At 46.0% G+C, this 22,817-nt stretch overlaps 2 protein-coding genes across 7 annotated transcripts in view; one reads left to right on the forward strand and one right to left on the reverse strand.

Moving 5' to 3' along the window:
- TEX10 (testis expressed 10) overlaps window positions 1–4,520 on the reverse strand; it is a 429,953-nt gene extending 425,433 nt beyond the window's left edge. For 2 of the 3 annotated variants that reach the window (XM_085606783.1, XM_085606782.1), the window contains exon 1: window positions 3,475–3,794. In XM_085606783.1, coding sequence (XP_085462909.1) covers window positions 3,475–3,663 — 189 coding nt within the window. In that variant the 5' untranslated portion in view covers window positions 3,664–3,794. Of the gene's footprint in view, window positions 1–3,474; window positions 3,795–4,385 lie in introns of those variants that run through there. The other variant, XM_085606784.1, reaches the window with a different exon arrangement.
- ELP2 (elongator acetyltransferase complex subunit 2) overlaps window positions 4,156–22,817 on the forward strand; it is a 940,461-nt gene continuing 921,799 nt past the window's right edge. For 2 of the 4 annotated variants that reach the window (XM_085606785.1, XM_085606787.1), the window contains exons 1-2: window positions 4,156–4,394; window positions 4,487–4,673. In XM_085606785.1, coding sequence (XP_085462911.1) covers window positions 4,491–4,673 — 183 coding nt within the window. In that variant the 5' untranslated portion in view covers window positions 4,156–4,394; window positions 4,487–4,490. Of the gene's footprint in view, window positions 4,395–4,463; window positions 4,674–22,817 lie in introns of those variants that run through there. The other 2 variants (XM_085606786.1, XM_085606788.1) reach the window with 2 other exon arrangements.

Genomic DNA, 22,817 nt, shown 5'->3' on the forward strand with positions numbered 1-22,817 from the left:
AAGTCCTTGCTGTAATGAGGAGAAATCCTTCCCAAATGCGTTATTCTAACCTGCGATGCGTGGCACTAGGCAGGGTTGTGTAGATCATTGTTATTTGGAGCAACTAGCCACAGTCTAAATGACTATGCACTGTCTAGACTGCCACAAAGGGGCCACCCTCTTGAAAAGGTTTTGAATGTACGCAACATCAGCCTCGATGGTGAAACTGTTCAAAATGGTGTGGGCAGCCACTGAATCAGCCCACTGAAATCTAGCTACAGCATACAGGCCAATTTACTCGATTCAGGCGGGAGACTACAGATTTTTTAAAGCCCAAAATGGCTTAATTCTTACTATCTCGCGCCAGATATTGCCTCTACTTCAAATAAACTCAATGGGGGAAATACATTCTCCCGATTATTATTATACTTCTTTATATATCCCACTTAACTCTTCGAAATTTTAACATGTATGCTAGAGTCAGGCCCGGCTCCAGGAATTTTTGTTTGGGTGGGCCAAGGGTACATTCGGGTGGGCCACTGCTTGCCCGATTTATCGCTTATATATCTAGCCAGGCCTACTTCTGGGCCCTCCTTTTATCTCTCCTTAGTCTTACAAGGTACAGTATAACGTCCTCTTTTCCAAGTCTCTTTTTAAATGTTATCACTCTCAAAAAGTGCTTTTCTTCCATGTAATGTCCCTTTGATGGGAAGAGGAGGTTTGTAAGGTGGGAGTATCTAGCAAGTGACTAATTGGGCTCCCTCTGTGCGAGCCTTCAGGGAGAAACCCTCTTCATTACTACCTCCACCTGACCACCGACTGCAGCGCACTCCCTTACAGGCTTGATTATCCACTTTTCTACCACCCCTCTCCATTACACCTTATCTCATAGCTGACCTTTGGCTCCAGCCCCATAACAGCCACCATTCAGTTCCACTTTCATTATTTCCAGTAAAAAACAATAGTAAAATCACCTTCAAACTTGAAACATTGAATATAGCAGTAAATGTAATTAGCATGCATGTTAAAGTATGCTCCACAGTTGTCCTAATCACCCGACTGTTAATTAAATAAACAAAAACAGAAAGGCCATGACAGGGCCGGTTTTAGTGCTGGTGCAAAAGTCTTTTTGACCTTTTTTTTACCTCTTTCTCCGTAGGTAACTTAACAACCACCCTCCAACAGTGCCCTTCATCTCTCCATAGCCAGTCCCCCTCATGGCCTCCTCCTCAGACTCCCTAACTACCACCCTCCACCAGTGCCCCTTATCTCCCCCACATCCCATGATCTCCACCTCAAGTTCCCTCACTGCCACCCTCCACCAGCTCCCCTCATCGCTCCTTAGTTCCCCCCACCCCATGAGCTCCTCTTCGGATTCCCTAACTGCCACCCTCCACCAGTGCCCCTCATCTCTCTATAGTTCCCCCCACCCCATGACCTCCTCCTCTGCTTCCCTCACTGCCACCCTCCACCAGTGCCCCTCTTCTCTCTGTAGTACCCACCACCCCATGACCTCCTCCTCAGATTCCCTCACTGCTACCCTCCACCAGCGCCCCTCATCTCTCCATAGTTCCCCCCACCCATGACCACCTCCTCGGATTCCCTCACTGCCACCCTCCACTAGTGCCCCTCATCTCTCTGTAGTTCCCCTCACCCCATGACCTCCTCCTCGGCTTCCCTAACTGCCACCCTCCACTAGTGCCCCTCATTTCTCCATAGCCCCAACCCCATGACCTCCTCCTTAGATTCCCTCACTGCTACCCTCCACCAGCACCCCTCATCTCCGTAGTTCCCCCACCCCGTGACCTCCTCCTCAAACTCCCTCACTGCCACCCTCCACTAGTGCCCCTCATTTCTCCATAGCCCCCACCCCATGACCTCCTCCTCTGCTTCCCTCACTGCCACCCTCCACCAGTGCCCCTCTTCTCTCTGTAGTACCCACCACCCCATGACCTCCTCCTCAGATTCCCTCACTGCTACCCTCCACCAGCACCCCTCATCTCCGTAGTTCCCCCCCACCCCGTGACCTCCTCCTCAAACTCCCTCACTGCCACCCTCCACTAGTGCCCCTCATTTCTCCATAGCCCCCACCCCATGACCTACTCCTCAGATTCCCTCACTGCTACCCTCCACCAGCGCCCTTCATCTCTCCGTAGTTCCCCCCACCCCGTGACCTCCTCCTCGGACTCCCTCACTGCCACCCTCCACTAGTGAACCTCATCTCTCTGTAGTTCCCCCCCCACCCCATAACCTCTTCCTCGGCTTCCCTCACTGCCACCCTCCACTAGTGCCCCTCATTTCTCTATAGCTCCCCCACCCATGACCTCCTCCTCGGATTTCCTCACTGCCACCCTCAACCAGTGCCCCTCATCTCACTGTAGTTCCCCTCCACCCCGTGACCTCCTCCTCAGATTCCCTCACTGCCACCCTCCACTACTGCCCCTCATCTCTCTGTAGTTACCCCACCCCGTGACCTCGTCCTCTGACTCCCTCACTGCCACCCGCACCAGCGCCCTTCATCTCTCCGTAGCTCCTCCCCACCCCATGACCTCTTCCTGGGATTCCTTCACTGCCACCCTCCACTTGTGCCCCTCATCTCTCCGTTGCCCCTCTCTCATATCCATTTCATTCGTTGTATAGCGCTACTCATATGAGTGAAGGGTGTCACAGTACTTTACATAACAGCACACATTATACAGAGACACTAAATCAGTTTACGGGGAATATCACATAAGCCAATGAGGATTACAAGGTGTAGAAATCACTTCATCCATACTGGTGGGCAATATATTTTACGGGGGTTTGGTCTGGAGAAGCACAAACTCAGGATTTAAAGAGTACTCCAGTGGTTTGGGGTTGGCTTTACTGATAAAAATGTATAACTGCCCAAACAAACTCTTTTTTATAATATTAGAATAATGAAAGAATGAAGAAGTTCTAACTATATCACAACACAAAAAAGCGAAGTTTGTATGCAGCTCTTTGATGACCGTTCATAGGTCACTGTCCTATGTTAGGATAGTAACTTTTGAACTGCAGGTAACACAAGGATATCTGTGACAGAGGTAGTAACCCACTGAGGTATTCCCATAAAATACAGTTTATCTGCACTTAAAAACTACCAATAGATAAATGGTTGCTCTGCAGCAGGATCCTAAATCACAAGTTATCTGAACAGTTTTTATTGTTGTTGTACATCGGTGGCAGATTTACTGCGAGGGCCAAGGCTCATGTTTTTGGGCCTGGCCCACCCGGCCCACCCTCTAGAACCGGGCCTGGCTAGAGTCCTCTCAAATGCAATACCCTTCTTTTCTTAGCTTTACAAGGCGTAGCGGGTCGACGAGTTTAGGAGCCACACAATCACTTATAGGCCCAAGCACCTACTGAAAAGTGCCCCCCATTAGTTAATTAGATAGCTATAAAAGTGGGCCATGTTCGCCAGTTAATACGTCCCCAACGTAAGCGTGTTTATCACCCTGACTTGTTCCTTCTCACCTGTACGCTTAATTTGCGGTTGTTGGTGGGTTGAGACTGATGCTGATTGAGGCATCGCAGCTGTTCCGGCAAATGGATCGCCTTTGTCCTGAAGTTAGACTGGGTGCTGTTCTCCGGTCTAAGCTTTTTTTTGCCCACTTTTAGGTTCACTTTCTGAAAGTCATCCTGGCGTCTTCTTTTTTTGGCCATTTTTTAAACTAACTGCACCAGAAACAACAAAACGTGTACACGAGAGTTAACACATGCAAGGAAAAGGTTTGAGCCTCCCGGGGCACCGTTCACTTCAGTGCAGTTTCTTGTATCACTGACCCATGGAGACAGACACTAGCGCGGGATGAGCGAAACCTAAGACACGCGCCTGCTGCGGCCATCTTGGGAAGGTATATATCTGGAAGCATGTGGGAAAGTTTCAAAGAACGTCAATTGTTCTTCAGGTCTATAGCATAATGCATTTCTTAATCCTAAACAACGTAACTTGTAAGTAAGAACATACATTGGATTTCTTTTAGTGGCGCGCCCCAGTCACATTCGCTGAATTGATATTTCACGTAATTAATAATGACGGTTGCGCTGCGATAAATAAAATAAAAATAAGACCGAAAAGCCCCTGCTCTCACGCAGGGCAACTCTGTTAAGCCATGGGCTCTTATGCCTCTGAAAAATCAAACAGCCGCACCCAGCAGTACCTCAATGAGGAGGCCATGTTGGAAGTGTCGGGTTTTTCGCCCGTATTGAAAACCAAATTGATCTATTTTAAAACTGAGAGCATAATGAGTACATATTTTAACTGCTCAGGGATATTACTTTCAATGAATCCTTAAGAATTTATGATTTTACATTTCAAGTTCTCCGTTATTCTGCCATCAATTTCTCAAGAACAATTCGGCTAAATACGTCATCAAACTACTTACACATTTCAGGTGAATGCATTCCTTGTCTCGTCAGTGCGTTCAATTACTTTCGCGGTAGTACAATTTGGTGCAATAACCGCGTCTTTTTTGTTTCACCTTAGATACATGCGGACACTACTCTGGGCAACACTTCCGTTGGACAGCTATGTAGAAAGCATGGTGGCTCCCGTTGTGCAGATGTGCCATGTTGCTTCCTGCGCAAATAGAACTCCGCAGTCAGTTTCGTGGGGGCGAGTAGGACTTATTGCCTTCGGAACCTGTAATTCCATCGCCTTGTACCATCCTGAGGTAAAGAGGATCGTTACCGCAGAAATCTTTCAATTAACTGATATAGCAATAAGTACTGCTGGCGAGCAGTCCGCATTTTCAGTATGCAATATGTGTGCCATTATCTGAGTTGGACTGGGACAGAAAACAGGCTTGGGCACCTACAGAAAAGTGGCCCCCATTAGTGAATTAGATAGCTAACAAATGGCCCATGTTGGCAAATTGGGGCAGTTTTGTACTTGTAAAGAAACACTGTATAAATGTTTTGGAAGTGTAGAAGTCTGCATCGATTTGAGCTTGCTGCAGACAATGTTTGTTTTAATAGCTGGAAAATAAACAGTAACAAGCATTGGCATAGCCAATAGGTTTCGCCTTTGGGATCTTGTAAGTGTTTTAGCCATGCAGCAAATTATCCTGGGTAGTTTTAATTATAGCTTAATTCCCGAATAAGTTGATAACACATTTGTTTATACAATCGCCTTCCTATTTATTGCATTAGCAGGCCTACCAAGGACGATGCAGAATAGGGAGATAGATACTACACATGGGTACTACAGAAGTTGAGTGGTAAAGGTTGGGATACAGAAACACACATGGCTAGGACTGAAGGGAAACAATAAAAGACAAACGTACATATTTATATTGTGGGTGGCTGGATGTTGCATGGACAGACACTCGCCTGCAGAAAAAAATGGAAATTCATGTACAGTTATAAACGGAGCTAGGAAGAGAAAGAGGATTAAGACATACGAGTAGTAAGCAAGGGGTATGAAAGGTAGCTGAAATAAAAGACCCTGAAAAAGTAAAGCTACTAACTGCTCAATTATGGTCACTCGAATGCAGATTGTTGGCTTTTTCTTACACAGCGTGCGGTGAGCGGCAGCCAGGCCTGAAAGCACAGAGGAGTGCGGCACGGTCGAGGGGCTTGGGACAGAATCAGGGTCCCTGGTGCTGGACACAGTGCAGGCGCAGATAGGCACGCATCCTTTCATCATCCGTTTTGCAGCTGCCATTAAGTAGTTCGTGGGAAAGAGGAGGAGTGCAGGGTGCCGTGGGCGGGAAACGGAACCAGTTCTGTTACTTCATGTATGATGGATGATCGGAAATCCAGTGACGTCCCTTTCTGTGCAGATGGCTGATAGGAAATTAAGTTCTCTTTGTAGGTTTCTTCTAATGCCTAGATATAAGCCCTCATTAATCCCCATGCTTGCAGTGCAATACAGCAGGTTAAACATTCACATTGCACATATAGCCATCACCCCTTTGTGCATGATGGCGTTTACATGCATGAGCACATTGAAGCTTTGTACAATCAGACTACAGCATTAGTTCTGTATTGAAGAGATAAAAGTTGGACGGATTGCGGCTCTTCTCAGGAGTACATATGGAAAGAAAAACTGTTTTCAAAGCCTGCGTTCTATACCTTTTATCTTGAGTAACACAGATGCAGGCCATGGAATTGCTAAGCTTGGCGTTTCATTATTGCAAAATATCCAAGATAAGGATTGAATGAAAACTGGTAAATATAAAACTTTTCATCACTTTGCAATTAACACGAAGGTGTGTTATTACCATGAGTGCTTGGCGCTGTACCTGTGTGTGTTCCATCAGTGCTTGGCGCTTCACTGTAATGGCATTCTTGTAAAAAAAAAAAAAACATCTCTGGGGTAAACATTTTTTACAACAGGGCACATAATTTGACAGATTATTTTCCCCTTCTTACTACCATACTCCCGTTGGTGCACTTTAGTCACCAGCAAGCCACTTTCGTCCTAATGAGAAGGAATGGCGGCAGCCGTTTCACCAACTCTCTGAGGAATACGGCTGGATTTGGCAGGTACCATGCATGCAGTCTGAACAACTCGCAAAAAAAAAAAGGGCATTACAAATTCAATAGGTCTCGCCTTTCATTAAGTTAAAGCCATTTGCTTTGCTATACAATACCATTAGCAAAGCAAATGGCTTTAACTTATTCAAAGGCAAGACCTATTGCATTTTCAATGCTTGTTGTAAAGTTACACAGTCATAATTGCGATGCAGTGGGCCCCTGAAACTCCTGGGCCCCAGTCCTGCTTCATCTGCTTCCTTAATAATAACCAGCAGTGGCCACTTACCCACCTGGCAGCAGTTCCAGCTTCACTAATGAACGTCCCTTTAAAAAAAAAAAAGGGAGAACTTATATTGTCCCCTTCTTTGGAGTATCTCTCTGAAGAAGCTGTCTCTGCCCATTTGTAAACATAAAAATGAGCCCCCATACAGTGCTCCCTATTCTGGGCCTTCTCTTTGACAGTATTTATGAATCTCAATCCTTTCCTCTGTCTCCTAGACCATTACTGGGAGGCCCCAGGGGTCGCGATGATTAGGGCTCTGCATCTGAATGCAAGCCTTCTACCTGCCACCCCATGGACTCAGCTTTCACAAAAAAACTGCCCCTGAATGGTTAATGCTGACTTCGAGGAGCCTCTGCCTGAAAGTGAAAGGTGTGGTGGTAGTGAAGAAAGTTAAAGAAGAAACCAGCCTTCTTACCAGCCGTTAATTGATTAAGTCCCTTAAAGTCAGGGCCACTGGAATTATGGGTTTCTGCAGCAGCAGCGTTTTCCACATAATTATGAGTTTTCTACATCATCCATAATCTGCAGATTCCAACAAAAAAACTTGATTCTAGCTCAAACGGAACAAAAGTAACTTAAAACGTGGCAAAGTGTTCCGGAGCAGAGGAAGGCCCTATGCAAAGATTTAATTGGTAATCTTGTAGTTGCTTAAGGCTTTCTTTGGGTGTTAAACTGGTACTAATTAGGTGAAATATTTCCCCTGACAGCGTTACCATGAGTTAAAATGACCAAATAATGAAGTAATGCTAACCAGAAAATGTGGCGCATTGGGCCGCATAATTTACCTGTTCTTGCTGCATAATTTAGTCAAACCTGCGGCATAATGTGGTCCTCTCCTGCTGAATTTTTCTAGCTGCTCTGCTTAAAAATTCATGGTGGCAAAGATTTATTCTTTTTGATATGTAATGTAGGGGTGTTATCAGCTGAGAACTGGAATTGTTGAGACACTTACAAAAATATCTGCATTAGATAGAGTTTGATTACTTATTACTAAAAAGTATATTTAGTAAGAATTAGTTTTATCTCAATCACTGCATCATCTTGCAGCAGCAGCCTAGCTTAGACTATGTAAATACTATTTAAAAATAATGACTTACATATTCGCAATGCTTTCTGCCACAGGTTGGGACCTCATAACACTATAAACAGGGCCATTGGAATTATGTGACAGGAGACGGGCCACATTATGCAGCAGCGTTGACTAAATTATGCAGCAAGCAAAGGCGAATTATGCTGCATATTTTGTGATCCAGAAATTGTGACGCGCGGGTAGCGAGTCACGAACGAGTTGCACAGCCTTATTAACCACTTGTGATCCAATTGATGCACGTAGTTAGTAATGTTTCAACAGTTCAATCCTTTTTAATTCAATCCAATAATTTTAAGATGCTTGTCCATCACGTCAATGGTACGAGATTCCAAAATTTTTATGCATTTTAATTGCTCAAGAATTGCCCATCCATGTCTTTTCACAGACATGTATAGAAACTCGATTCCTCCAAATCATCACTTGAAATTCACCCAATGCATTTCGGTCCTCTGTGATCTTCGTCAGGGTTATCTGCGATGTTTAAAAATATGCATCAGCTAAACGTATGCAACTGTAAAGTATAACACATCATTCTTTCCTGCCCTTGACCCTTAAAATAATGAATAAACAGTACTCCTGAAAATAAATGTTAATGCTATCCCCTGCTTTTGTGCTCCCCTGCGGGTCCACCCTGTGAGAAGGTGGGTTGGTATATGCTGTCCACTAGTTAAAGTGGGCACCATGTACCAGGCCACAGGCTCCTTATGATGTATGAGGTCAAAGATAACCTTATCGAAAGCGAACCTAGTGGTAGCTATTGAGAGAAGCCTTCAGGCTTAATCTTGAAGGAATGTAAAGCAGCTTGTTTTCCCAGAATATTATTATTATTACTCATATGTATGGCGCAACAAATCATCCCCAGATGGATCTCTCGGCGCCTGAGAAGAAGACTCTGCTGGGCACTATAGTCTTAAAACAGCCAGGTCTTAAGCAATTTCCTAAATCGAAACAGGTCGGTGCAGGCACGGATCTCCTCAGGGAGACTGTTCAGTAACTGGGGGCTAGATGAGAAAAGGCCCGACCACCCATTTTGACCTTCCTAATTCTCGATGTGCAGAGCACATTGCAATTACAAGATCTCAACTGGGGCACCGGGCGATACAATTCAAGTTTCTTCTTAAGGTAGGCTAGGCCATTCTCATGAATAGACTTAAAGACCGTACATAGCAGCTTAAAAATAGCTCGTTTCCTAATAGGAAGCCAGTGTAATTGGGGTAGTAGCGGTAAAGAAGGGGTGCGGCCGGTTTATTGAGGGCAAGACGGGCTGCCGTGTTTTGTACGATCTGAAGTCTTGATAGTAGTTCTTCCCTTATTCTAACCAGCAAAGAAATGCCATAATCCAGTCTGCTGACCAGGAGCGACTGGATGAGGCTTTTTCTTGCTAATTAAGGGATCCCGGGGAAGATCTTTCTAAGCATCCGCATTGTGCCGAAACAGGTGCCTGACAATGTCTTTAGCTGTTCCTCCATCGATAATTTATTATCCACTCTAATGCCTAGATTATTGGCCCAACTTTTTGGGGAGGGCGCCTCTCCTAGTTCAGATGGCCACCAGTCAGGGGGTCCACAATTCCTCAGCTTTGCCAGACAGCAGTATCTCTGTCTTAGTGAAGTTAAGCTGCAGAAAGTTCTTTCTCATCCATCTGGCTATATTGGACATACAGTTTTTGAACTTTAGTTTGGTTGCTGCAGTGTCATCCTCAATAGGGACTATCAGCTGCGTGTCGTCAGCATAGGATATAGTCTCAAACTCACACCTTCTGATGACTCCGGCCAGGGGGGCCACATACACATTAAACAAGGTGGTGCTCAAGATAGATCCCTGTGAGACTCCTTTATCTATCCCGGTGATTTGTGACACAAAGGAGTCCAGCTGGACACAATGAGTTCTGTCTGTCAAATAGCTTTGGATTCATTTAAAGGCCATGCCTCTGACACTAATCTTTTGCAACGTATCCAACAAGATGCAATGGGAGATGGTGTCAAAGGCTGCTGACAGATCGAGGAGGACTAGCATTGCTGGGGTCCCATTATCTAATGACATCCTAATGGTGTCAGTGACCTCTAGTAGGGCTGCTTCAGTGCTATAAGACGCACGGAAGCCCGACTGGGATGAGTCCAATAGGTTATGTTGTTCCAGATAGCAAGAAAGGTGCTGATTAATTAGTGTGTCCATAATCTTAGAGCAACAAGGGAGGAGCGAAATCGGTCTATAGTTTTGAAGATTGGTCGGGTCAGCTAGCGCCTTTTTGAGCAGTGGTTTGATCCGTGCGCTTTTCCACTTACTAGGGAACGTGGCTGTAGCTAATGAGATGTTGCAAACTTCAGCAAGGGCATCAGCTAGTACCGGGGTAAGTTCCGCCAAGACGGCGGGGGGTACCGGGTCTGGTGGGGATACTGATTTTACGTTAATTAATAAGGAAACCACTTGCTCACCTGTGATATTCGGGAACACTTCTAGGCTGGGAGGGCTAGTATTTTCCTGAATGGGTGCTTCCTTCTGGTCTACCTCCTCCGGCCCAAATGAATGATAAATTGTATCAATCTTATAAATAAAATGCCTGGCTAAGTCCTCACATAACTCCTGAGTAGATGGGGGAAGCCGATTATTAACCCTCGGATTCGTGAACTCCTTCAGGATCTTAAAAAGCTCCCTCGAGGAGTTCTTTGCTTCCGTAATACAAGAGCCTAGATGTGCTCTTCTAGCTGAGTTACAGCTGTATAAATAGGCTCAGTGAGCCGATCGGTAGACTGATTCATCTAGCTCAGATTTGGATTTCTTCCATTTCCTTTCCTTAACCCTACATAGGACCTTTTCTCTCTTGAGATTGTCTGAGTACCTGGGGGCTGGGGCTGCCCTATCCTGAATTTCTACCCTCTTAAGTGGTGCAATAGAGTCTAGGGTCTCTATAATTGAAGCCTCGAACGTGTCTAAGGCTATGTCACAATCTTCACCGTTTGTGAACGAAGGGGCGATTGTTTAAATAATGCAGATGCAAAGGTTCGTAAGTTTATTTCCTAACAGCTCCACACAGTGTGCGATTAACAGGTGAGGACAAGAATGACGTTGGGAACGGTTGACAGCAGGGTAGCATGGGGGAAGGGGGTGGAATGTTGGGGAACCAATGGGAGAGAGGGTAATGACAAGGGTGCTCTTGTGCAGGAGAGTCTGTGGACAGATGCTGTCATGCGCTAACCTTAGTTCGTGACATTAACAGTGAATACAACACATCTTCCTCTCTTGAATGTTTAACAACAGAGAAGTTACTCACATATAAAATCATCAAATCGTCTAGGTTTGTTGATGGTTCTACCAAACCTTCCTCTGGGACTGTGATTGACTGAAACAACCTCCGTATCCGAATGAGGATCGTCAATGGTTCTATCAAACCTTCCCCTGAGCCCATGATTGTCAAACCTGACTTCGGTATCGGAATGTGACTCTCCATCATCGCTCTGATGAGGCATGGGAGTGTGAGGACTGACTTCATCATACTGGTCCGAAGTGTGACAATCAGTGGATTCAGCGGTGGGTGGTAGACCACTTTCATGAACAACTTCATTTCTAGAACACATACTATTACTAAAAGGCATGGAACTGTGTCCCCTTTCAGGTTCATCGTAATCTACCCACAAATCTTTATTCGTACTTTTGGGTTGGCGTTGACTTGACCGATCTTTGTTAGCACTATAGGGCTGACATTGACTTGACTCTCTTCCCTCTGAATGACATTTGGCCAAACTGTTCGTATGCCAGACTTTGCCATCACTGAGTCTGGCTGCATTGTTTTAAAGTTTGTTGATTCGAAAGGGAGCGGTAAATCTGCTTTCTCCTTTTCTGACTTTCTTTTCAAGGCGAACTTTTACCAGATCACCAATCCTGAAAGAATGTTCTTTGACACCATGTCTGGAGTCGTACCAATCTTTATAGCACTTTTGTGCCTTCTCTATATTATTTCTGATGGTTTCTGGTGACCACTCAATCTGTTTGGATGCAGGCATCCAACCTAAATCACTGCTCAGGGGTTGTCTGCTCCTAATGAGGACAACAGTTGATTCGTTGGTGCTTGCACATTGCAAGATCCTATATGCCCAGATGAGTTTGAATATTTTCTCTTCCCAGTTGAAGTTGGCATTCCTGTACAATTGTATGTTCCCTTTGATGACTCGATTGAAACGCTCAACAAGGCCATTACTTCAGGATGGTAGAGTGAAGTGGTGTGATGGGTGATACAGTTTCTTTACAAGAATGACTTGAATGCATCAGATAAGAATTGGGGACCATTATCTGTCAGTAAGTATTTGGGTAACCCCTCGCTCAGGAATAGTTTGTCTAAGAATGAAATGACAGAAGAACTGTCTGCACTGTGAACTATTTTTATCACCGGCCATTTGGAGAAGTGATCCATGACCACCTGAATGTACTTGTTCACACCATCGTGGCCTTCAATGAGTCCTGTTATGTCCAACCCTATCCTTTCCCATGGCATTCCTGGAGAATTGAGGGGAAAAAGAGGAACTCTGAAGGTTTTTAGGCTCTTGTCCGAGTCATTGCAACTCACGCAGTCTCTGATCATGACTTCAATCTGCTTGTTGATTCCAGGCCACCAATAACTGTTTCTGACTCTTTGCTTGGTTTTTGAAACGCCTAGGTGACCTAAGTGGCATAGACTGAGGATTTTAACTCTGAGTGTGATGGGGGAAATTGCCTTACCTATTCTATACAGTACCCATTTTCCAAACTCAGTTTGTTTCTTATCTCCCAGACAACTTTGGCTGTTTCATCCAGACGCTTTTTGTCAGGCAAGGCGCTGTTGATGTATTTACATACTATAAGTAGGGTGGGATCTTTTGACGTATGTTCTTTCCACTCATCCGCTGTGATCCCATCCAGGTCTGAGTTGAACAGTAACGCCACTTTCTCTGCTTCATCCTGGTCGTTTATGACCTCCTCATGGGGAAGGGGTAGCCTGCTTAAGAAATCTGCAACTTTGTTCCTGACTCCTGGCTAGCATTCGACTGTGTAATTGTAGTACCACCAATTTGACAGACATCTTGCTGAGTCTAGGGAATGCATTCTGTAGGCCGGAAGCTGAGAGGATCTTGATCAGCGGTTTGTGGTCTGTGCGCAAATGTATGTTGTACCCCCAGATATACGCTCTGAAGTAGGTAAGGGCCCATGAACAGGCGAGCATCTTGCGCTCAATCACCGAGTATCTTTCTTCAGCCGAGGTGAGTGAACTCGACGCAAAAGCCACAACCCATTCCTTGTTGTCCAAGTCTTTCTGTGTTAGCACAGCACCAAGCCCTTTGTTGCTGGCATCAATGGTAATGTAGATTTGTGCTTTGGGATCAAAACCCTTGAGAAACTACGTGATTGTGTATGCTTTGTCCTCTTCTCCGCTGCCCCCCACTGCCACCTCCTGTCAAGAGTTATTCCAGATAATGTGGATCTTCCCCCGTCCTGGGGAGCGCACGCTGCTATTTCGGACTCTCATTGCCTTGTTTGTGTGTTATTGTTTGGTTTTTTTTTTCTTTTCTTCTATAAAAAAATATGAAACCGTCCTTTTTGATCGCCCTTGGACTGTGGCCGCGGCCTGTTATATGCGCTTACGAACTACCGGGAGCTTTTGCTTCTGGCTCATTTGAATGTATGGCGCTGCCTTGCTGGCTCCCGAGCTTTCTAGCGGCCGGCCCTTGTGGTTGTAGGCCCTTGTTTGTATCCTTTTTAATGGTAATAAAGGTTTCTTTAAAAAAAAAAACAAAAAAAAACCCTTGAGAAAGGGTGCATTGCCAATTTCATTCTTGATGATGTCGAAAGCATTCTGTCACTCCTGGGACCACACAAATTTGACCCTGCTTTTAAGTAATTGTCTCAAGTTGTATGTTTTTTCTGAAAAGTTGCGAATGAATTTTGCATAGTATTCAGTTAACCCTAGAAAAGCCCTTACATCATCTTTATTGGAGGGGAAAGGAGCTTTAAGGATGGCATTAACTAATCCTTGCTTATGTTTTATGCCTTCTTGACTGATGATATGGCCAAGGTAAACCACTTTATTTTGAGAAAATTTGCATTTGTCTAATTCGACTGTCAGCCCATGCCTTTTTAAATTTTCAAATACCTGCCTTAAACGTGCGTCAAGTTCCATTTGGCTGCTGCTCATGACCAGGATATCGTCCTGGAAGAACCTCACACCAGCAACGTCCTCAAAGATGGATGTCATGACTCTTTGAAAAAGCGCTGCAGCCGAAGCCAATCAAAAAGGTTCCCTTGTGAAACGATAACAGCCAAAAGGCGTGATGAATGTAGTGTACTTTCTGCTTTCCATATGTAACGGTACCTGATGGTACGCAGATTTTACATCTATAATGGAAAATACATTCATATCTTTTGTAGCATCGAACATTTCACGAATTCGTGGCAAGGGGTACTGATCAACAATGATGTTCTTATTTAGGTCTCTGACATCTATGCAGAGTCTAATTTTTCCATTGGGGCATTAAATGACAACCAGGGGAGAGACCCACTCTGCAGATTCAACTTTTCAATTATACCATTGTTGACCAGTCTGTAAAGTTCCGTTTGGACCTCATCTCTAACAGAAACAGGTTGTGTTTTTGTGTGTTTTTAAAAAAGTTTTATAGAGCTCGAACAAGATCCTTGCGGATATCAGAGCGCTTTACATTAAAACCAACTGTTAGTTATACAAACAAGAATGTGCAGGTAACACTCGTATAAAACAACATTTCGTGCAAACAGCAAAATGTTAGATAAATAAATAAGGAAAACGTCCACATTGAGATAAGTCAAGGGCGTGAGTCGGGTCTTGAGTTGGAGGCTTAAACATAGTACGGGATATTATTACAGGATCTATAGAACTCGGAGACTATATAGATTGTGTTCAGGTGAATTTTGCCATGAGAAACGCGTTTACTTCCTTTTTGAAACATGCAGTAGATGTCTAACCTTGTGTACACACGGGAAGCATTGTCTTTCAGCTCAATTTTGTGTTGGAAACTGTTGAGAAGACCCACTCTACCGCAAAACACTTCGGGGTAGTCTCTGAGTAGGGTGCTATTGCCTGCACCTTCGATAGACATAACAGGGTCGGCGCTGTTTGGATTGAGAATGATCCCAAGGTCAGCCTGCTCATTCCATCCCAAGACAGAGGGACCCTTCTTAGCCACAAAGAGTTTGCAGAACGCCTTCCTGCTTTTGAATTCAAACTCCAGTTCACGAGTACCTATGAACTCAATGTTGTCCCCAGTATAACTTTTAGCTATTACATTTGATTTCTCAAGGGAGGCACCGATTTTACCTATGAAATGCTGCTTCCAAACATCTCTGTTAACAATAGTGAATGGGGAGCCAGAGTCAGCAATTATGTTCATAGGCACCCCACCCATTCTAATTTCACAAATGGGTTTCTTGACTCTAGTGGGAGCAAGTTCCAGAATGTCATATTCAATTGAGAACACATAATTAATTTTGTCTGACTCCGAGTCATCGGACTCCTCCGACTTGGAGTCATCCTCACCTTGGATGTGTTTGACTGGCTTGCTACATCTGAAGTGTTTCCTATTGCATACTTTTGCAAAATGCCCTGTCAAACCACATGACGTGCACTTCTGAAATCTGCCTGGACACTTTTTTAAATCAGCTAAATGAGATGAAGACCAACATCTCCGTTCAGTGTCCTCGTTGTGGTTCTTGGTGTGTACCCTCTCGTAGTTGTGTTTTTTTTTCTAGTTGAGCTCACTTTTCTTGTAACTCTCACTTAGATTTTAGCGCAAACTTCCCTTGGACCTGAGCTTGCTAGCATTGGAAGTGTTGACTGCCTTTACAACATTGGGCTCATCGAGAACAGCTTTGCCACACCTGCCTGTAAGCTCCGTTTTTTTTAAACAGAGCGACCACCTCTTTCAATGGTGACTCACCATTTACCCAAAGTTTGTCCTGAATATTGGGGTTACTAGCGTGCACTATTATTTGGTCACGAATGAACTCTTCTTGTAATTCCCCAAATCTGCATGTTAAGGCTAAAGTACTTAAAGCGGAAACATATTTATCGATGCTCTTCTTTACCCTGTTTTCTTCGTGAAAATTTGTAGCTGTCCACAGCAACGCATACGCGTGCTGAAAAACATCATCACCCTCCCTGACTTTCTTTTCGTTCCTGTTGTACATTTTTAAGTCTCCTGGACCCAAGCATTACATTAATACTTTCTTTTTCTTTACAGGAGTGAAATCCTCGTCTTCAACAGTTTCGATGTAGTTGCAGAAATATTCCTTCCACTCTTTCCATGGCATGCATGGTTCACATTTGAGTGGAAGAAAGGCTTGTGGCTGGGAGAGATTCAATGAGCTTAAGACACACATATTGAACAGAAGTGTTAAGAATACACACTGAAATGATTGAAGAAAGTGTGCGTCACTGTGAGTGGAAACGCACTGTTGACATGAAGTGTGCGCATCACTGAGACAGGAAACGCTCAGAAATGCTCAGTATAATGGTGATATTGAATAAATTGCCACAAGATGCACTCAAATGTTCAATGATCTGTTATACAGTGTGCGTGTCACTGTGAGTGAAAACGCACCGTTGACTTGAAGGCCACCACAGAAATGCTTAGCGTAGCGGTGAAATTGACGAAATGACATGAAATGGCCATTCAGTGAGTTATGCAGCCCAAAACAAGATTCCGCCGGACGTGTGCGTTTCACTGACGTCATGCGCGGTCTCTGTGAAGGAAACGTCAGGGCCGGCGGAAGGCGGGAGAGTGTTCTGACAAAAGTCAGCTACGCGCAGGGTCAGCGAGAGGCCAAACTGGATACAGACATCGGAAGCAGGCAGTGACGAATATCCTGAAGTAAAAACAGGAATGAAACGCTTGGGGATTCTCAAGCTTGCAACGCCTCAATACGCTCGCAAAATGCGCTGGTATGACAAATGAAACGCCGCACATGACAGGAGTGACCCTGAGCAGGAAGGATGCAGCAGGACTCTCGGAGACAGCAGGACCACTGGAGACAGTACTAAGCGAAGTCAGTCAGTACGTCCCACCCGTTGATAGTCTGGTGGAAATTAGAAGGTTTCACCTTGAAAGAGGGTGAGTAGCATCTGGAACCGCCGCGAAGTCAGGCATACCGCAGTGGGGGCTGTAGGTGAAGTCCGCTCGTCGCCACTTGTTGAAATGATGCAGACGCAGATGTAAAGGTTTGTAAGTTTATTTCCTAACAGCCCCACACAGAGTGCGGTTAACATGTGAGCACAAGAATGACTTTGGGAACGGTTGACAGCAGGGGAGGATGGGGGGAAGGGGGTGGAATGTTGGGGATCCAATGCGAGAGAGGGTAATGACAAGGGTGCTCTCGCGCAGGAGAGTCTGTGGACAGATGCTGTCACGCGCTAACCTTAGCGCCTAACATTAACAGTGAATATAACAGCGATGTATGTTTAACTGAAGGCAGAGGATGTCACCCTTCTCCAGGCTCTGCGAAGGACTTTACGGACTTGCGGATGGTTTAGTGAGTTCCCAAGAAAAGCTTAGTGCCGAATGGTCGGTCCAGTCCAACATCTGAGGAGGGTCTACTACTAATTCCGGGATATTGGAAAAAATCGTATCCAACACGTGACCCGCAATATGTGTGGAACTAACAACTCTTGAAAAGAGATCGAGTGACTCCATAGCTGCCACTAAGATGAGAGACTCTGCTTTGGAGAGGACCTCCAAATGGTGATTAAAGTCCCCTACCAATAGAAACTTGTCCGTGTGTAAGGTATAAGGGGCCAATCTTTCTAGTAGAGTAGTGCAGAAATCTTCTTATTTCCCCCTGGTGGGTGGTAGGCTAAGGCTCCCGCCCACTCAGTCACTTGGGATCGCTCCACCCTAAAGATTAACAGCTCTGAATTGGGGTAGGAGACTGTGTCCAAGATCTTGATAAAGTACGGAAGACGTGTGGCGATAGCTAGCCCTCCGCCCATCTTTCCTAATCTATCCAAACGGACAACAGAGTATTTTGCCGGGAAAGCCATTGCCAGTACAGGCGTGGCATCCTTGTGTAGACAGGTCTCAGTGAAGAGACCCATATCTGGTTTGGCGTCGTCTAGCAGGTCCAAAATTTCTGCCACATGCTTTAGGATAGATCTTGCATTGAGATATAACCCCTGGAAGAACGCTGCTTGCCCTCCCCCGGTCTGTTTCCCAGGCCCCACATGCTGTTCCTTACAAGAATGATTGTTACTAGAAAAAAGAGTAGGTGGTGCAAGAGGCTTGCTGCTGTTCATCCACTGACCAGCCACAGCAAGGACATTTTCCTGAAGAAGTGGCAACCTCTGCTCGCAGGCTGTTCTTGCCCATCACACACGGGGACAAACGTCCAAGCTTCAGCAGCACCTCCTTAGAATAACCAATCCTAGGTAGAGGACATACCGGAGAGTGAACGGGCAGCATCTCCTAGCAGCTGGCATTGTCCAGGCACGGACGGGCGCAGACCGGCTTGCCTTAGGAGCGCCAGCCGCCGCTGACGCGTTCGTTTTTGTGTCGCAAGCGTGCCAGCCACTAGAGCGCTGACCGCTGCAAATGGCGCCCAGCAAGCTAAGGAAACAATGAGCAGCCTCTCTCCACTCAAACAATCGACAGGTACGATTGGCGGTGGCTCGGAGAGTTGCCAAAACTGGTGGACAGAATTAGGTAAGATTCAATCCTATAGCCTCTCAAACAATCAATAATTCATCACAATATCACCTCCTAAATGATTAAATGAAAGGAGAACCACACAGTTTTTATATAAAAATATGTATTTATTAATATACCACTCTCTACTAGTCTCTACACAAGACTAGGGCACAAAGCACATACTACTAAATCAATAGAACATTCGTAAATAGCAAAATACACAGCGGGCTCCAGGGGGAGACTGAACCATATACTAAAAAAAATGGTATAACAACAAGGACTTCACTAGACACAGTGCCTATGGCACGTAGAATCGCTGGGACCCCAAGGAACCACCCAGGGGAGTGACACAGGGATAAGGCCTATCCACCAGTGAGTACCGAAGTACCTGTGTTACTTATCCCAGAGGAGCCGGGTGCATAGGGGTCAAGTGGTGTCGAAACCTTTGTCTTTTTCAATGGAGAGCTGCAAAGTCCTGCTGCCAGGAGGGCTAAGAATGTCCGGTGGAATCCAAGCATGGATTCGAGGTGAGAAGAACCTGAAAGCAGAGTCTGGGTCACTTCAGGTGGCCAGGGGCTCGGTAGTCGAATGCCCACTGATGTCGGGTGCTTCAGGGAAGAAGAAGGGTTGCTGCAGCCACGGGGACCAGGAGACGTCGAGGACGACCAAAGTCGAGAGGTGAGCTGTCCCACGAAGGATATCGAGAACTAAGGGGTCGATGTCCGGTTGGAGCACCAACAAGCCTTGGCAACTGCAACCCATGCGGTCAGAGGAAACAGGTTACGGTGTGGACCAGCAAGGTCCAGGGGACTCTCCAAACACTCGAGAGTCAGGGCACATCTGGAGCAACCAGGTAAGCCCATGAATTAGCAAGGTGACCCTCGCCAGGACCCACAGGCCAACGGACCAGGGATCGCGAAGAGACCTCAAGAAAGTCTGCAAACCACCAGCCCACATGACACTCGTGGAGTGGAGGCTGGACATCTTCGGTGCAAATACTGCTCGGGGTCAGGACTACACGGAGTCCAAAGCACAGGCTCAGGAATCCTTCACTAAGCATATGCAACTGCAAATATACGCGGTGCACAGGGGTTCGGGTTGCATGGTCCCCACGAGGGATACTGGTCCCAGAATCGCTGAGAGGGCAGATCGACCTCAGGGACTTTCAAGAACCCACCTACTGTGTTGCTGAAATCTTCGGAGTCCTCAGGAGCTCGGGAGAAGCAAACCGGGTAGATGCGTTTAGGTGCCTGCTTTTGCAGGGGAGTAACTCCTTTACTCCAAGGGAGATTCTTCAGTCGTCCAGCGTTGTGCAGGCAGTCGAAGTCCTTGGTTTCTTCTTAGCAGAATCTTGGCCAGGTAAAATCTAAAGTCCTGTAGTCAGGTAACCCACTTTATACCCATGGGAAGGGTTTGGAAATATTCTGTGGACCCTCCTAGGGAAGGGGCAGGACAGAGGGGTGGCTACACCCATGTGCTTTGTCTAGTTTCGCGCCAGAGCAAATGGCACCTGGAATTGGTTTGAGCTGGACTATGCACAGGGACACCAAATGTGCCCCCAGTGCAGTCTTTCTGGCTCTCAGAGTGCATCCACCCAGCCCCAATACACTAAATCCTGTCTGGGAGGTGGTTACACCTCCCTGTGACAGGATGCCTATTGTCATGCCTTCCTCTGTGCGAGCTTGGCTCAGCAGCAGGAGAGCAGAATTGTGTCTGTGGCTGGCAGCATCCATTTTGTGCTGCGCAGGTCGAGAAGGCTTGTACCGGGTATACCGGTGACCCACATATGTCCCTTCAGAAGGGTGGAATCATACCTCCCATATCAGTTACTGGCGTGGAGGTATGATTCCAAGGTGTTTGATACCAAACACGACATGTTTCTAAGCAGCAGTTTCAAAGTTAGCATTTATCGCCAGGTTATAATGCACTTAAACATATATGTCTGGCTGTATCACAGACAACCCCGGAGAATGGTCTCCGAATGCTGCAGAGGGGCTCAGCTCATGCAGGGGCACCCTCTCACATAAAACCCAGCACCCTGCCTTTAGGATTGTTAAGGCCTGCCATAGGGGTGACTGATAGGTATTTAAGTGTAGTGATTTAGATAGATATAGTGAACCTATATCTTCAGTAAGAGGTGCAAGCACCAGCTTACACAGTCTGCTGTTGCAGGCTGGTTGTGTCAATTTGGATGGCCCAATACATGCTTCAGCCCATGGGAGGCCTCTGGGGTACCTATGCCCTGGTTACATGGTGTACCATATACTAGGGACTGATAAGTGTACCCCAGAATCTAATCTGGAGTGTACCTAAAGTACATGCATATCAATTTACAGGAGAAAGCATATCAATTTACAGGAGAAAGGGGTCCTGGATAGCAGGATCCCAGTCAGACTATGCCAAAAACAGTGTGACATCAGCAAAAAGTAAGGGTAACCATAAGAAGCAGATACTACTTTCCTACACAACCCCCCCCCAATGTAAAGACATTAAACTAACCTTGACCAGTTGAGTCTACATGTTCTAAGTGGAAATATCTGGAGAGTCCATCTGCATTGGCATGGTTACTCCCAGGTCTATGTTCCACTGTATAGTCCATCCCCTGTGGGGAAATGGACCACCTCAAAAGTTTGGGGTTTTCACCCTTCATCTGGTTTAGCCATAAGAGGGGCTTATGGTCTGTCTGAACAATGAAGTGAGTGCCAAACGAGTATGGCCTCAACTTCTTCAGAGCCCAAACCACAGCAAAGGCTTCCCTCTCAATAACTGTCCAACGTTTCTCTCTGGGGGTCAGCCTTCTGCTAATAAAAGCTACTGGCTGATCCTGACCCTCTTCATTCAGTTGTGATAACACAGCCCCTACCCCCAACTCAGATGCATCAGTTTGAACAATGAATTGTTTGGAATAGTCAGGACTTTGCAGAATGGGAGCAGTGCACATGGCCTGTTTCAGGTCATCAAATGCCTTTTGACAGCTGACTGTCCACTGAACTTTCTTATGCATTCTTTTAGAAGTCCGATCATTCAAAGGGGTCACTGTGGATCCATAACCTTTGACAAACCTCCTGTAGTACCCAGTCAGGCCCAAGAAAGCTCTGACCTGAGTCTGGGTGGTTGGAGCAACCCACTCCATGATGGTTTGGATTTTGCTCTGCAATGGTTGAACCTGTCCTCCACCTACAAGGTAGCCAAGGTATACAACCTTACTCTGCCCTATCTGGCACTTGGTGGCCTTGATAGTGAGGCCTGCTTTCTGCAGGGCCTCCAAAAACATTTCTCAGGTGGGCCAGGTGATCCTCCCAGGTGGAGCTAAAGACAGCAATATCATCTAGATAAGCTGCACTATAGGCTTTCAGACCTGTGAGAAATGTATTCACCAGCCTTTGAAATGTGGCAGGTGCATTTTTCAAGCCAAAGGCTATCACCACAAATTGGTAGTGCCCACTAGGGGTTGAGAATGCTGTTTTTGGTTTTGCATCCTCGGCTAATCTGATTTGCCAATAACCAGCTGTCAGATCAAATGTACTTAAGAACTTGGCTGAGGCCAAAGTATCATTTAGTTCATCTGCTCTTGGAATTGGATGAGCATCAATCCTAGTGACTGCATTGAGTCCCCTGTAGTCAACACATAACCTCATCTCTCTCTTACCACCCTGGGTGTGCGGTTTTGGTACTAAGACTACTGGACTAGCCCAAGGGCTATCTGAGGGCTGAATCACTCCCAGTTCCAACATTTTCTGGACTTCAGTCCTGATATAGTCCCTGACAAGATCAGGTTGCATGTAAATCCTATTTTTAACAGGCAGACTGTCACCTGTGTCCACCTCATGTGTACACCAGGTAGTCTGACTTGGAGTCAGTGAAAACATATGCCTGTACTGATTGGGGGTGTTCCTGCAATCAGTCTGTTGCTGTTCAGTGAGGCAGACTGCCAAGGCTACTCCATCAACTGAACCATCATCAGGGTTCTGTGAGAGGAGATCAGAGAGTGGATCACTCTCTTCCTCCTGTCCCTCATCAGGAGCCATGAGCAAGCCCATGTCTGCCCTGTCCACATATGGCTTGAGCCTGTTCACATGGAGCACCCTGTGGGGGCTCCTGGGAGTTCCAAGGTCCAACAAGTAGGTAACCTCGCCCTTTTGCTCAAGTATGGTATGGGGCCCACTCCACTTGTCTTGGGGAGCTGCTTGGGCCACAGGCTCCAACACCCATACCTTTTGTCCTGGCTGGTATCCAGTCAAAACAGCCTTTTGGTCATGCCAGGCCTTTTGCAATTCCTGGCTAG

The sequence above is a fragment of the Triturus cristatus genome, chromosome 5_2, assembly GCF_964204655.1.
Source record: "Triturus cristatus chromosome 5_2, aTriCri1.1, whole genome shotgun sequence".
Taxonomy (NCBI): Eukaryota; Metazoa; Chordata; class Amphibia; order Caudata; family Salamandridae; genus Triturus; species Triturus cristatus.